We start from the raw sequence: 17,516 nt of genomic DNA, 5'->3' as shown, positions 1-17,516 counted from the left end.
TGGCAGTGAAACGAGGCTACTCAGACGAGAAAAAAAACTCACCCAAATGTAAGGCCCTGTTKGAAAATATAAATGCACTGTTTGAAAATGTTTCTTTTAAATATTTTATGTGAATCACATTTTTATTTGGCGTACCCCCAACGGCATTGSGCATACCCCCAGTACCCCAGTATGGGAATACCTGCTCTACAGGAATCAGAGTTTTCAGAAGCTATTTTTATMAAATAAGTAGCCCTCTTAGGCAAAGTGGTTATTATAAACACCACAAATGTCCATCTTATCTGTTATGGGACCAGAAGTTGTCATAACCTGCTGGGGTAATGAGAGGGTGTTTGTTTCAGAGATATTACTACCTTCCAGAAGGCAGCTGGATTCCCACCATTCTCAGACACACAGTTCAAGAAGTATGTTGTTTTTGCTTTTCTAGCCAGGGATAGACATCTATTTCTCAAGTGTCTGAAGGACTGCCAGTCAGACGCAGAATCAGTAAGCCTTAGCACAAGCTACATTTCTCTCTAGACGTTTCTCTGATATAGCTGATCCCTGGTCCACACAATGGGCCAATGTCAGTCCTAGATCATCTTTGAGAACATATTAAGACACCATGGTTGATCTTACTCAGATTTATTCCATAATAAACATGCATTAAAGAACATTGTAGTCTAATTTGATTTTGATTATATTTAGTTTAGTTTTCATAAGAGATTTCAGGAGATAAGCAGCAGAGAACAGAAGAAAGTACAAGTACATATAGCCATTAAGACCCTCCTCTATGGCTCTAAACTCCTCCTCTATGGCTCTAAACTCCTCCTATATGGCTATATGGGTCTAAACTCCTCCTCTATGGCTCTAAACTCCTCCTCTGTGGCTCTAAACTCCTCCTTTATGGCTCTAAACTCCTCTTCTATGGCTCTAAACTCCTCCTCTATGGCTCTAAACTCCTCCTTTATGGCTCTAAACTCCTCTTCTATGGCTCTAAACTCCTCCTCTATGGCTCTAAACTAATTATACATGATAGTATATTGAAACTGACATACTGATATACCAAAAACACACATTGTGATTATACATGATTACTTATGAATACTGTAGCGTATACATATGTATATAGATCAGTTCATATTCCTGAAAGCTCTGCACAAAGTTAAACTATTGAAGTCTTTGAACAGACCAGAAGCCTTAAAACCTGCCTGCTACCAACAACATTAGTATACTCCAAGAAGATAGGTGAACAAAAGCCAGTTTGGTATTATACTGTTAGCATAGTAGATGATGAGCTCTAATAAAAGCGCAACACAATAATCAACAATGAAAAACTAAATAATGGAAAGTTACTCATAACAGCATGTGAACTATTAATTATGCCCACAAATCCTACTTGTCACCAATGTCAATATAAGACCAACAAAAAAATATATTTGAATGTTAACCTGGTGACAGTGGATGCAAACATTAGTTACTTTCTGCAGCCTGCTGGTCCTCAATGGCCTGCTGGTCCTCAATGGCCTGCTGGTCCTCAAGGGCCTGCTTGGCCTTGAGGGCAGGGTAGAAGGAATGCAGTTTGGCTGTCACAGCATCATACATTTCCTGCCACTCTTCCTGGGTGAGCGAGGATGGACTGGTCTCCAGGAACTTGTAGGCATCCTTCGACTGGACACTAAACATGCCCATGACGCTCTGGCATCTCCCACTAAACATCTTCCAAGCCTATGGGGTAAACCAAGAGAGAGAAATTAGCTATGGTCTCAGTCAAGGTTGGATTCCCTTCAGTTTCTCAATCCGTTCCTGGGAGACACATTTTTGTTCTTGCCCACCATGTACAGTAAGCCTTCCATCAATGGATTGAGAAATGCTGACCTAACTTACCCTATATCCTTGTGATTTTGATGATTAGATTAGATGTTATTAGGTTTTAAAGCTGTTGCCTTAAATTGGTGGTGTTGTTGTATGAAAAGGATTTTAGCCCTTTTTGAGTTACATTACCCTTTAGCAGGATAATTCACATAAGTAATGATATGAAGTACAAACAATGATACATTATTCTGGCAGAGTGCCAGCAGAGAAAATGTATTAATTCACCTCTTCAGCTACTTGYAAGGAATCCAAGAACTCCTCCTYAAAAKCTGRGAGAAMATCAATCAGGTCTTCCCCAGCGAAGGTCTTCTGCTGCAGGTTGGTCACCATCACTCCGATCTTCTCCCAGAAGCTTCTGAGTTGCAGCAGAATCTTCTGGATCCGGGTCAGGCAGGTTTGAACCTCAGCCAGATGGACAGGATCAGGAACAGAACCTGGAAAAACAAATACAAACAGCATTGACATACCTCTTATTTACCTCTTGTCTTATTCAGTTCCCAAATAGCAGAGGCAATGTCATGAAAGAAAGGAACGACCACCATGTACAAAGCAGTGGAGTCCTTAATGTCTTTCCTTACCCAGGTCAAATTTGGCTCTGGTCAGCTCCATCTGGGATTTCATCACCTCCGTTTCGGCCTCCCACTCGTTGTTACTCAAACGGGTCTTGTCCTGCTGAAGCTGATTCATCTTGTTCTTGGCCAACTCAATGGCTGCAATATCAGTAGGGTCATTGATTCCCATCTGGATAGCATTGATGATCAAGCCTATGAAGGGAACCACGGCAGCCACTATGCCAAACTTCTTGTTTCTMCTGGCAATGCYGTTAACCAACTCACGCAGCTCCGTATCAGCATCGKKGATYTTTCTATYGACCTCATTCAGAGCTGACTGGATGCCACTTAGCTTCATATTGTATTCYTTAACATAATTATGCAGGATCTCCTCTTCCTTGGTCAGCTTTCTCTTCTTGTCCTCTGTTTCTTCTTTGGTGGAAATAACATYGYTGGTGRYRGTYGCCACCCCAATGTTGAGTTTCTTGTAGCTAAATAAAKTAGTGAGAGAACATKAYMAAATMTTTRACATATTTMATTGTCAACACATTGAAATATTTTTCCYATAACTACCTGCTATGTGGTATGATCTGAATGTTTGTTTCATGTTCAAGGTGTATGTAGTGAATGTAAAACTCTCTTGCTCTGCTTGCTAAGAAGGTTGGCTTTCAATTGCGTGTGTTGATGCTGCTAGTTTAATCCCCACTCAGGGCTGAACAGAATGCACTCTATAACATTTATATTGRCTTACTCATCTACTATTTTTTCAACTTCTTTGATGATATCATGGATCCACTGATTGGCCTTCRCCAGGAATTTGACGGCAACCAATGGATTATTTTTCTTCACAGCAGCCTTCAGCATAGGGAATAATGTCTTGACCATGTTGTCACTGGTGCTAACACACTGTTGATAAGAACATGTCACATAGTACAAGGTCAATGATGTCCTACCTTCCGCCATTAGCATAACTAAACTGCTGTAAAATATTATCTTAGTCTACCAGTATAGTGTAAGCTAGGCCATCTAATGACAAACTAACACAGTTTACGAGGCTAGAAACACCTCAGTATTGTCTAAATTAGGTCATCTAATGACAAATTAACACAGTTTACAAGGTAAGAAACAGTAAGATTGAAATACCAGCAGCAGCAGAGCCTCAGAGGAGGAGAACAGCATTTGGGACTCAACAGCATTGGCTCTGATGATTCTCTCCAGAGAGGGGAATTTGGCCAGGCTCAGGTAGGAGATGTTGTACAGCAGGGCTGTCTTCTCTGCAGCAGGCAGCAGATCTCTAATGAAATCTGGGCTGTCCATTTGATGTTTGGATGGAACTACAGCTAAGGTGAAAGTGAAGAAAACATCAACATTGAATACAATACACAGAGGAGTAAGTTGTGAGTTGTGGTGAGTGGTTAGGGACTGTAAGTTATTTATAATGTAAATAATCTGACCTCTGATATTAAATTGACCCTCACTTACCAAAATAGTGTATATTTTTGACATGACCTCCCTAAACGCATGAAAAAGAAACAAGTGACCCTCCCTCTCCCTCTGTTTTTCACCTACAATGGATTCTCAATGACCGTGGAGCTATTGGTGGGGGGGGGGGGGGGGGGGTGCAATGCAGTGTATCGCGGGTGGTATGGAAGCGGGCCAAAATTAATTGACAACCCAAATCATTGCGAAGGCTGGATAGAAATGTGTCACGCGTAGGCCTTGTGTTTGACACGAGCTTACAGAAAGCTTACAGAAACATAGACTACCACCTCTATTGTGTATGCAGACAAACTGATCCACCTGGTCTCATAGACTAGATGTAACATAGTAAAAGTAAATCCGCGACACTCAAATTAACATGACATGTTATGTTTGAACGAACATAGGGTGGTTGGTCAGGGTGGGTAGGTGGATGGATGGATGGATGAATGGATGGGCCTGCTAGACTAATGTCTAATGTCTAGCAGCCCAAAGCTTGCAAGTTCAAATCTCATCATGGACAACTTTAGCTAATTAGCAACTTTTCAACTACTTGCTACTTTGCAACTACTTAGCATGTTAGCAAACCCTTCCCCTAACCTTAACCCTTTAACCTAACTTGTAAACTTTTTTATTTTATTTTACCTTTATTTAACTAGGCAAGTCAGTATGAACAAATTATTATTTTCAATGACGGCCTAGGAATAGTGGGTTAACTGTCTTGTTCAGGGGCAGTTAACTTAACCCTAACCCCTAGCCTTGTTAACATTAGCCAGCTAGCTAACGTTAGCCACTTAGCAAGAATTCGTAACATATCATGTTTTACTAATTCATAACATATAGTAACTTTAGCAAATTTGTAACATAATATGAATTGCAATTCGTAACATATCATACAAAATGGCAGTTGGACACCCCAAAAATGTATGCATACCATACAAAACGTAACATATCATATTAAATGGCATGTCTTGGATTTACATACAGAAGAATGTGAAATGCTTTGATACCAGGCTGCAGCAGGCAGCCTCCCACCAATGAGATCTAGGATCCAAATTAACCGCATGTCTGCCTTGATGTTTATAAAACTCCACGGAGCCCTCTTGAGCAGTGGAACCCATAACATATGTGACCACTTGGTTATGGTGCTTAAATCGCTTAAAATAATCCTGATCATGATCTGTTTCCTATGTCTAATAGTCCTACTAATCACGTATTATTAATATTACAAATATAAAATGATCACTTCTCACAATGGTGCTCTTTTAGTGAAKTTAGATCAAAGCTGAATCATTGTCTCGCATGTTCACATAATGATTCATTAGTATTTTACATAACAGAACCAAATATAATAGTAGGGCTTATATACTGTAGTATTCGGCCTATAATATGCTAGGCTACACCTTTTTCTTCTCATGCGGCCAACACTCAATAGCGCACACAGCAGGATATACAGTAGGCCTATGTTTTGACTGAAATAAAATAGTCCTACAAGCAAGGCTATTAGTTTGCTAACACCATCTGGTTTATCATCGCATTTGCGTAGGCTATAGTGTCAAAGTGTAAAGCAGAGGTGTTTTTAGGATTTGCACATGTGCGAGAAAAATTGGTTGTATGTGTTTCAATATGCTTTGTGTTGTAGTCACGACAGACAAAGATATATAGTTAAGCAAACTTTACTAGGCATGTTGTCACCCATTGGCATGCGCAGAGACCTGTAGCGTCCCATAGGAGTAGAGAACGTGGTGAGATAGCTGGATTCCTCCTCCAGTTCCACATGCCAAAATAATTTTTTTACATCACAAACAGAGAACACGCATGCTCTGTTCAGATCTGGCAGCATGTCTTCAATAGTGGGAAGTGGGTAATGGCTCCACTTGAGCACCTTGTTGAGAGGTTTTGGATCAATACACACTCTTAGTTTTCCAGGCGGTTTCTTCACCACGATCAGGCTGCTAATCCAATCTGTGCTTTTTTCAACTGCTTTTATTATCCTTCTTTTCTCTAGACCACTGAGCTTCTCTTTGAGTGGTTTATATAGTGCTACTGGCACTCTTCTTTGGCAGCTGGACAGGCTCCACTCGCTCATCCACTTCCAGCATCAGTTTGCTGGGTAAGCATCCATCTCCCTGGAATACATCAGAGTACTCCTGTTTAATTTGCTCTTTAGTCCAGGATCCTGTTGTTTTCCAATACCTGACTGCAGGGCTCTAGGTGACTGGCTTTTATGAGGTTTCATCAATAGCCACACATTTGGATAACATAGAATTACATGAATATATCTTATGTAAAACTTTAAAGTGCACTTCCTTAACTTTGTTTGGTTATACAATATTTATAAGGCCTTAACTCTGCATTTTTCCAGACAATGTAAGGAATAAGCATCCAGAGAAATTTTAATCTTGTGTAAATTGGTTTTGTGAATGAAGAATTTGTCTTATATATTTATTACAACAAGATTTCTCAAGTAAGCCCACGCCTTCCAATCTGAGTTCTGGATAAACTTTGTGATCATCACCAAAGCTGAGTTTTAATTAGTGTAGTTAGACCACTGGGAACGGCTTTGATCACAGAAATAAACTCTCTGAAAGGTATTGGAAAGTCATTCAATGTTATAAATTGTTCATATGTAAGAATATTACCCGTTGTCGAAAACATCAAGAACAAAGTCAATATTCCTCTCATGCCAGCTGGGGTAGAACAATGACTTATTCCTTACAGTTATGTCTGAATTATTCCACAAAAGAGCTTTATGTGGGGAAAAATTATTAGGTAAACATATTTTCCAGGCCAATAAAGCTTGTTGGTGAAACCTAGCCAATTTAGCRGGTAATCTTTCAGGAATATAATTACAATTCAGTAAAAATTGAAGACCTCCCAACTTATTAAACACATTACTTGGAATTAAATAACATATTGAATCGGTACTGATCAAACATCTTTTCAACCAGTTGATCTTGAAAGTGTTTATGTCAACAGAATCCAACGCTTCTAGACCGCCTTCAGCTCTTTTGTTAGAAAGGACAGACTTTTTTAGTTTGAGACTCATTTTTCCAGATGAAGTCAAGAAAGGTCTTATTGATCTCTTTACAAGTAGCAGGACTTACACGTAACGATAATGAGGGGTACACAAAACGAGACAGTCCCTCTGCCTTGGACAGAAGTACTCTCCCAAGTATAGAAAGATCTCTTTGTAGCCAATTATTAAATATATTTTTGGTTGTCTTAATTTAGGAGAGAAATTCACATGTTGTCTGAATAAGTGTTTTTTGACAGATGTATTCCGAAATATTTAACACAGTCCTTWACAGGAATATTTTCTATTTCTTTATCATCAGAGTCAAATAAACATAAGATTTCACATTTAGAAAAATTCAGTTTTAATCCTGATGCAATAGAAAATGCAGTTATAGCATTAAGGTCATGGGCGACCTGGTCTTTGTCTCTTTAAAAAAGAGTAGTATCATCAGCCAGTTGGGACATTTTGATTTCTTTGTTCAAAATGGTTAAGCCATATACAATTGCATTATTCAGAATATCTAGAGATAGAAGTTCCTCAACCAAAATGAATAAAAATTGCGAAATTGGGCATCCCTGTCGTACACTTCTGTTGATACTGAATCTTTTGGAAGTATTAAGGTTTAGTAACACAGAACTATTTATATATTTGTCATTTATAATGGTATCTATTCCTTTCTTTAATATTTTGGCATAAACCAGAGCAATCAATTTGTAATCAATATTTAATAAAGTAATTGGTCTCCAATTGTCAATGAGAGAGGGGTCTTTATCGGGCTTCGGAATCAATGAAATAAGGCCTTGTTTCATAGTGGAGACCATTTCCCCGCTTTTAATGCAATCTTGAAACATATTAAAAATCAGGTCTTCTAGTAACTCCCAAAACTGTCTATAGAATTMAACTGACAGGCCATCAGGGCCAGGTGATTTCCATCTTTTCATTGAATTCAGAGCCTCTAATTTATTCAATTGACACAGGTGAATCGCAAACTGAGTGGAAATCATCCTCAATTACAGGGACATTTCACAAACATCTTCCTGAAATTGAGAACTGTAAAGGTTTTTATAAAAGGAATTGACAAATTATGATATTGTAGTGGGATCTTTGCATAAAACATAGTTCATTTTGAGTGCAGTTATAGATTTTCTTTTGTAGTTTCTCTTTTCAAGTGCAAAAAAAGTAACTAGTATTTCTTTCCCCCTCTTCAATCCATTTTGCTCTTGACCTTACAAAGGCACCCTTTGCCAGATCCGTGTAAAGCTGTTCTAATTCTAGTTGTAAAGACTTAAATACAGACTCCTCTTCTTCAGATAGATTATCTTTCTTTAGWAAACTGTCAAGCTTGCTCATCAGATAGTTTTTTCTAAGGTTCTTTAAGTGCATCAGCTCTTTGGCATGTTTAACGGCTACCATTCTGATTTTATATTTCAAAAATTCCCATCTATTTCCATGACCCGTCTTTTCTTGCAAAAATATATTTGGCTAACGATTTGATGTTTTCAATGAGAGTAGTATGAAGTGTGTTGTTTAATTTCCAATATCCTCGAGTACCTTTTGGTTTCTTAGTAGCTTGTAGCTTTTAGCATAGAGTCACTCACGATAGCTAGCTAACGTTGACGTTCGGCACAATGACTAGCCTGTAAACACGGTACTTTTTCAAACTGCCGCCTGGGATGTACTCTTCATTTACATCGATGAGATCCAGGTTCTTTTGAGTACCGCTGTCACCATGTTTCAATATGCTTTGTGTTGTAGTCACGACAGACAAAGATATATAGTTAAGCAAAACTTTACTAGGAATGTTGTCAACCAGCACATTAATAAAGTAAGTAACAACTGCTTTCCGTTTCCTGTGTAACATCAATATGAGGTAACATCAATATTGCTACAGTATGGTCCGGAATTGTGTTGTAATTTAACAACGCAGTTCATGCAAATCCATACATAATTTTACGTGACTGGAGACATTAGCAGAATCTTTTAATACTGTAACACGGAACCCAAACCGGCTGCACGCGTGTGCCATCGTGCATAAATGTATTTTGCACCCCCCACACCAAACGCGATCACGACACGCAAGTTAAAATATCAAAACAAACTCTGAACCAATGACATTAATTTGGGGACAGGTCGAAAAGCATTAAACATGTATGGCAATTTAGCTAGTTAGCTTGCACTTGCTAGCTAACGTTAATTTGTCCTATTTAGCTGTTTGCTGTTGCTTGCTGTTGCTAGCTAATTTGTCCTGGGATATAAACATTGAGTTGTTATTTTACCTGAAATGCACAAGGACCTCTACTCCGACAATTAATCCATACATAAAACGGCCAACCGAATTGTTTCTAGTCATCTCTCCTCCTTCCAGGCTTTTTCATCGTATAACTTATATGGTGATCCATCTAAACGTTCATTGTATTACTACGACTACAAAACAGTTCGTCTTTCAATCACCCACGTGGGTATAACCAATGAGGAGATGGCACGTGGGTACTTGATTCTATAAACCAATGAGGAGATGGGAGAGGCAGGACTTGCAGCGCGATCTGCGTCAGAAATAGGAATGAGTTCTATTTTAGCCCTTGGCGTCGCAGACGCTCGTTGGCGCGCGCGACCAGTGTGGGTGCAATAATTGAATAACATGGATTTCTAAATTTATTTTGCGACGCTCGCGCACACGACGTGTCCGGTCTGGTCAGCATGTAATACCTACCGTACAATGACCGGAATGACAGTGCACTCTTATAAACTGGGATCAATAAAAACAACATATTTGAATGCAGTCCTAGGCCAGCGAAAATAGTGGAGACACAGATTATACAATATGAAGAATAAGTTATTGTCCTTAAAAATGCTTTCCAGTGGCACCGACTCATCCAATGATAAGGCTAATGGATATGCGCACTCACAGGGTTGTGGGTTCGATTTCCACGGGGGACAAGTACGAAAATGTATGCACTCACTACTGTAAGTCTCACTGGATAAGAGAGTCTAATAAAAAAAATAACTACAGACTAAAAGATCAGTGATAGAAGATGCACTTGTGCCGATAGCATATCGCTCAAGATACTTTATAAACAACGTTGTTCGCTCAATATTCTTTAAAATAAGCTATTGATCCTATGTGGGTAAAGAATGCTCTCTGGTATAGTACTCTAATTATAATGATTTAATGTATTTATGTAGCCTACAGAAAGGATTCATTCAATAATTGTTTGTACATTTATTTCAATTTATTAGCTCTAATGTAGCCTATCAATATTTATTTCCAGTTTATGTAAAAATGATATCATATTTAGGAAGTAAATTTTGCTCTGTGTTTCACCAAGAAAGCACTTCATACAGCGTATAGGCAGGCTATTGATGATTTGAATTGTTTGATATTAGGCTATAGGCGCACTTGATCTTGCGAGTCCTGTCCATGAAAAATCGCGCACACACGAGGGGCGACATCAGTCACACATTGAGACATATTAAGCAAATAATTAGAAAACACTGAAAAATATAATACATTTCATCAATTACACACTACCCTACCATTGACAGCCAGACATACCCCACACTACTACACGATCTTGTAGACAAATGTCACGAACATCATAGATCTCCAGATTATATCATACTTATTTTCTATCATAATGGTCTGGCAATTAGAAATTCATGAGTTGCAGACAAAGGGGACAATTTGTACAATATGATTAACAATCTGTGAGGTCTTACCTGTATCAGATGACATGATTGATGAGTGGAGTTTTCCGTTTCAGAGTCTAAATTTGACTGAAGAAATAATCGAAAGATAATAATTTACTTAAGCTGCAAGATCAAAGATGTTAGAATAGGTCAGAATACAAAGATTAATTAAATATCTCAACAATGATTTAGCAATCGCTGCTCTCAGTGTGGTGTGGATCAATGTCTCTAACTGGGCCTTTTTATTGAAAATTCTGAGGGCTGGGTTAAGAATTTGTAGTATAAGAGCCATAGGCGGAAATCCCGGGGGGGACGGGGGGGACACGACCCCCCCATCCTGGGAAAAATATGATTTGTCCCCCCCAATMTATCACTGTAAACATAACTATGTAATTTCAATAATATTAATAATACGCAATGAAAGCAGTTGTGCTGATTATAGACACTTAATAGCGCCTTTTTAAGTTTCAAAAGATTGCGACCACCCCGCCCTTTGCCTCACAATGGTTTGATCCACTGCCAGTTCTTTAGCTGGCAAGGTAATAGAGGGTTCGTATCTACTGTCCGAAAGGCACATGTACGTAACTGACGTGAGGTTAATCCAGTCAATCGCGCCATAGCAATGTTTACATTTTTATGTTGGCAGGGTTCACACACTACGCTGAATTTGCAGAGTAGCGCGCAAACTAAAGCAAACATTAACTAGCAAGCTAGCTAGTACCTATTCCATTAATTTCGTCGTCAAGATTGAATCTTTGCTATCGTCAATTTATTCCAAGATAGGCATGCAGCTTTAGTGCTTCAAAGTCCTGTGATAAGGTTAGCTATAAACTGAAGTCCAAACTGAACAGAACTACACTCCTTATACATTGTCTTAAATATATTTAATGGTCGTTTGCAAAGCTAAATTGTCTGCAGTAACTTTTTTACATTTATTTTATTTCACCTTTTTTTTTTTAAGATTATAGCAAACACCACAGAACGGAATTTGTTCTCTAGCTTTACAATTCAGAATATTGGTTGGAAGCCCACACCAATATGAACAAACTATATATAAAATTAGAAAAGGTGTAGCATATGTTGTGTAAATGTGTGTGTGTGAGCTAGACGGGCCAGCCAGCCAGGTAGAAAAATGGCAGAAAAAGTAAAAGAACGGACATCAGAGTATTTTTCAGTACACAAAAGCAAAGTAAGAACTCTAGTAGCTAATATCTCAAAGACGAGTTGATAAAATGTTCATAGAAAGAGTAAATGCTATAATGGAATGTTCGACAATGATGTCATTAGCAGAGCAGGCAACAGATGGCACACAGACAGCAGAGCTGGGGACAGATAGCAGGGACAGACTGGCAGAGACAAAGGAGTCTCAGGAAGTTTGTTGAGTCTTTGTTTGGCACATTATGAAAGGTTTCATTTTTTTTACTCTGAAAATAGGGACATAATTGAAAATGCCATGGATACCGTCTCAACTTAACTGATGACTAACTAAGATTTGTTTATGGCAATGCATTGCTGTTGTGATTATTGTGTAGTTGTACGTAGTATTTAAGTTAGAAGTAGCAAACACTTATTTTCTTTTCTAGGAGACAGACTGAGTCTGTGGAGGGTGGTGAAAGGAAAGACAGGGAGAGAGACTTCAGAGACAATGTCACAGCCACGGCAGGACAGGTGTCACCCTGTTGCAGCAGCCAGTATAGGGACAAGTGGCACAGCATTGTCCAGTTACCTCAGTGATAAAAGCCATATCAGCCACACCCCAGCAATTTTGAACCGCAAACTCTTGCGCAAAGAGGGTTGACGTTTTCAAGAGGCCCAAAACACAGAATGAAATTCTGAACATCATGGCCAATAAATCATTCGAGCATTGCAGCTGAGATTAGGTTCTTCCGATATGTACAATTTTGTATTAATTGTTGATGGTATCAAGATGTTCTGGTTGAACAGGAGAGTGTCTTTTTGCAATTATTTGACCATACCTGTGCTCATCGAGGAGTTATTGGCTATACGAGGTGTCGGAGAAACCAGGCGAGGGCATTGCGGCAAAGTGGCAACTGAAGTTTTGTTGAGGCTCAATTGCATGTGGTATCGGCAAGTTACGATGTGCCTCCAAACATGCGCAGGAGAAACTACAAGTGCAGGCAATTGGGAGAAGGCAGCAGCCATAGCCTCTATGTCCATTGTGGAGACACTGTGTAAATGATTACACAGCTGGCTCTCACTCCACTGATCGGGATTCCTTTTAGTCCATTCAGTTAGGTCCTCTATGGCCAGCTCAGGAAAGTTTAAGAGCATGTTTACATAATGCCGACGTCCAAAAAACACATTGCACACCGAAACCCCTATGTCAACAAGGTGGATGTGGAGATATGCTATTAGAGCTGTGCCTATCGGAGTATGACGATACATACAGCCTAGAGGAAGTAGTTTTTAGTAATGACAGTACACGACAGTACACTTACAAATTATTATTCATGTACTTTTATTTAAAATTGCATACTTTGGGTGCGAACCACTGTCGATTAGCTCTGGTTTGGAAGATGTTGACGACTGATGAAGATATTTTGTTTGGATTTATTTGGGTTTTTCATTGAAGTAGTATTTTTGGCTTTTAAGAACTGTACTTATTTTAGCTTTGTTCTTGTAAAGATATTGTAGAATGACTCAGGCCATGGCACATTTACTGACTATATAAATGTATCAGAAAAGTCAAATAAAAGGTAATCAATACGGAGATACTTTGTGATGCGTTCTCAATGGAGATATGTTTTAGATGAGATCCACATTGTTCATTGTATTTTATGAAACTTACACCCATCACAGTGTACAGTACACATTGCTACCAGTACTGGCCTTTTTTGATATTGTTCTAGTTGTAAGTACGAATACCTGCATACATACTGGATGTAAAGCCAATGCTATAACTATTATTAATAGTAGTATTATAATGATTTAAACATTTGAACAAGTTGGTTAAACCCTTCAGTTAACTACTGTACCTATCAATTATTCAGTTGTAGGAATTATGGTTCCTCAATATACATTTAACATATTACAACGTAGGCTATGTGTTACAGCACWACTTTTGGTGTCCCCCTCAGGAATTGCTCTTGAGAAAATGTAATGTAATTGTCCCCTCCAAGGTTGATATCAGATTTTCGCCCCTGATAAGAGCTTAGACTTTCGTCAGCAAACAGACGCTTCCAGGAAACACACCAATGAATGGACGGTTCCATTTCTCAACTTGTGACGAAGACATGCACACACACACACACGCCCACACATACCAGTCCAACCTCACATTCATTTCGCGCATATATGTACATTATGTATTTCAGCAGATTTCGTGCGTTTTTGTGCATTTTTGTGTGGTTCAATTCCTGAGAAAAGACACGAATTTAACCGGTAGGCGACACACAAGCCTTTGGCAACAACCATATACGCGATAGCCTGTATTTTATTTATTTTTTACGTTACGAATATATAGTTTTTTTGTCTATATTTAATCCCTATTAATTTTTTTTTTGTATTCCTATATGTACTGTTTTCGATTTTTCTGAACAGACTTTTCCTTAAAGAACGAATGTAAGTAATGCATGTTGGCTAATGATGTTTTATTCGGTTGTAGTTCCATGTATTTCTTACAAAAAACAAACGTGTAAACCATTTTTATTGACCAGAATGTAACTGAAAATACAATAGCAGCCTTGCCATACGTCCATCAATACCAAACCATTTTTTTTTCTTCCGTATAACATTTTGGGAAATGTATGTTGTCATTGTAGTCTTAAATTTGGTTGGCCAACCACAATTACCAAAACGTTAACCCATAATAAGGCTAGGGTGGAAATGTACTCTTTTGTTTCACTGTAGATTTGTTTAAGCCCACCTAGAAACACCTGATTTATCCCACAGCATTAATGAATAAGATGTGTAGAAAATGAATCTGTTTAAGGCATAAGTAAAGGCCTTTCCTAAAGAGGCTGTCATGATTGACTGTAGCCCATATTTAACACGTATTGCTTGCTACAGAAGACCACTGTTGTACATTGAATAGCCATTCATCCCTGTTACACCTTTATGTGTTGTCTCTCTATGTCTGTACATAGTGTGAAATGCGGTTTCACTAAAGTTATTACACCCTAAACCTAAACCTGAATCTGAAATTACCTTTAGGATCTTTCTTTGGGGTTCTAATCTCCCCGGTGTACATGCACCGAACAACCATAGGCTGGAGCCACCTGGAAGCTCGGTGCATGTACATATAAAGACAACTAAATAGGAAACTCAACAGTGTGTTAGGCCTAGAAACATTATTTAGATGGCTGTTTTATTGTTGTTGAAAGCTTGAAATGTACACAATGCGAAGGGACCTTGTTTCTAACACACACACACACACACACACACGCACGCACGCACACACACGAGCGCACATGGCTTTTTCCGAAAGTTATTTTCTCAGGGACAGACTGTGGTAAGAGTGAAAAACGAGAGAGTTCAGGACGTCGTTAGATACTGCTTTTAAAAACATCTTTATTTCATTCAAAAAATCATGTACATACAATTTATAGCCGTTCATAATGAATGTCTTTTACTATGCCTTTCTTACAGATACAGGGGCCTGGTATAGCCATCCACCATTATCCGTGTCCAATTCCCCTTCAAACTGCCTGGCTCTCTTGCACGGTCCATCAAAACTCCGTAAGTTTTCACTCCAGGGGTATATAATCCTTCGGGCCTTTAGGTCCTGGGTATGTCTCAAGGATAGCCGCGGCCAGCGCTTTAACTGTTCACGATTTTGGAAAAGGGGACCTTTGTCCCAAGCTTATTCATAAAACAAGTGTTATGAAAATTGGATAATCACCCATTTAAAAACTAAACACAGGAATAAAAAAGTTACATCTTTGCATGTGCTGGGGAAGATACAGGAGAATTGACAGACTTTGTAGCATTAGCACCATCATAAACAAGTTCACAGGCTAAAAATTTGCACTTTGGTTGTCAGGGCTATAGGCCATTAAGCGATTCTTAGGGCCTTCAGATCACTGCGGCCGGCAGACCTGTTCTTCCAACGCCATATCCGGGTACATTTGTACCCCTCAAGGGCCTGTTCAATTTTACAGAGCGCCAGCCTAATCTTTAGCCATTCTCTCATCGCAGAGCAGGAGAAAAACTCCCAGGTTTTGCCTGATAAAGGGTTTTGGGCCACTGTCGTTGAATATCCTACCGTAAGGAAAACTCCGGCTTGAAATATGTAAGACATATGTCCCTCACTCGTACCCAAAACTCCCTTTAAAACATTCTGGAGCTTCACACAGAACTTCCTCAATGCTTGGTCACTGGGTTCATGACAAGACGCGCATAACATACCAAAAATTGGCATAGGTGTCATTTTTGTTTAATATTCCGGGAGTTATCATGTACAGTCTTACGCATGTATTGTTCTGGGGCTTTATAAGGCGTCTGCAAAGCCCAATTACCCCAGGACACATTCGTGTTTCATAGACAAACAACCCGGGAGGGCAATAAAATAGGGGTTGCCTTACTCTTTGAAATGGCTTACTCTTTGAATGTTCATTCCCCCCACCCCGTTCAAACAGGACACTAGACATCAAACATCATGACAACTTCAAAGACACTATAAAAACTATTTTCACACTATAAACCGTGAGAAACAGGAACAGGATGCCCAAACAACAATGTCACTTCCTCCCCCCGCCCCCCCACCCCACCAGGATGTCCTGACCGGAAGCCCAAAATATGGGCATGCACACGTCATCATGACCTAGGGTCATTAAAATCAACATTTTTGACGTGTACATCTAACTTATCTTCTCTGATATACACCCATATTGCGTAACCCTCTAGTCATGTATCTTCTATATTGTGTACATTAATATTAGTTGACAATTACGGGGTTCAGTCCAGTGTTGTGTTTACCCTTTCTTAATATTTATCTACAATAATTGGTAGTCTAAGTAATTATTTTCCCTTTTTTAATTTTTCCACAGTATTTAACACAATATTGTGTACCACTGTTGTGTACCACAATAGGAGAGAGAGAGATAATATCTCCTTTCGTCGTTAATATCAACCATAAAGGAAAAGGGCAAAGTACGAGTCATGCTAATTAATTGTCCCCAAAGCAGGGATGGGAGAGTGAGCTAGTCGAGGTAGCTGCCAGTGGGTTTGCTGGTCAATACATATACTGAACATGTTAACCACAGTAATGGTGGCCAGTAAATCAATGAATAAAAAATGTAATATTTGACAAATTAAACAGAAAATTGTAGACCTTCAATCTTTTCCAACATGTCAACAGACACTTAATTGAAGTTAAGTACAAAAACATTTCACAGTGTTAACTTTCTCTTTATCCCTGGTTGATGTACATTTCGAAAGCCTCTTCAGTGTGGATGGGTATAGCAATACATTTTCAACAAACAAAAGACTGCAACCTTCCAGTTTGTGTTCTTTACTCTGTTGAACTCTTTGTCTTCATTCCTAGGCACAGCACATGGAACCACCGTTGGCATGCAAAACATTCAATCAAAACAAAACAAAGTGTAACACGTTATAAATAATATCAAATATCAATGCAGTATGACGAATTGTCTTACATGCTGTCACTGTTGTCAAAAGATAATAAACATGTTCAATAAAGTGACTAACCCGGTCAGTCTTTGGGCCACATCCAGGTTCTTTATCAGTGGCACACATGAAGCAGTTGTTGGCTTTGTTGAACTCTGAAATCATAGGCATGAACTGAACATATGGCTGTCCCACACAACTACATAAAAATAAAGAATTTACATTTACTTTGAATTAAATGTCATTACATACCAGACATTTTTAGCATATCTTCAGCCATTTCTTTTCGCAGCTGCTCCATGTGTTTTTGAAGGTTCCATATCAATTTGGGAGGGGAT

At 38.9% G+C, this 17,516-nt stretch overlaps 1 protein-coding gene across 1 annotated transcript; it reads right to left on the bottom strand.

Moving 5' to 3' along the window:
* Positions 1-770: 770 nt before the first annotated feature.
* LOC139025660 (uncharacterized) lies at positions 771-10,721 on the bottom strand. Its single transcript, XM_070440816.1, has 6 exons — positions 10,621-10,721; positions 3,549-3,745; positions 3,157-3,311; positions 2,433-2,896; positions 2,080-2,288; positions 771-1,707 (listed from the first exon to the last, which is right to left on the bottom strand). The coding sequence occupies exons 1-6, from the start codon at positions 10,634-10,636 to the stop codon at positions 1,453-1,455; spliced, it is 1,296 nt and encodes a 431-aa protein (XP_070296917.1). The 5' UTR covers positions 10,637-10,721; the 3' UTR covers positions 771-1,452.
* Positions 10,722-17,516: the final 6,795 nt, after the last annotated feature.

The sequence above is a fragment of the Salvelinus sp. IW2-2015 genome, unplaced genomic scaffold, assembly GCF_002910315.2.
Source record: "Salvelinus sp. IW2-2015 unplaced genomic scaffold, ASM291031v2 Un_scaffold3035, whole genome shotgun sequence".
Lineage (NCBI taxonomy): Eukaryota > Metazoa > Chordata > Actinopteri > Salmoniformes > Salmonidae > Salvelinus > Salvelinus sp. IW2-2015.
This window is presented reverse-complemented; position numbering and strand designations above follow the sequence as displayed.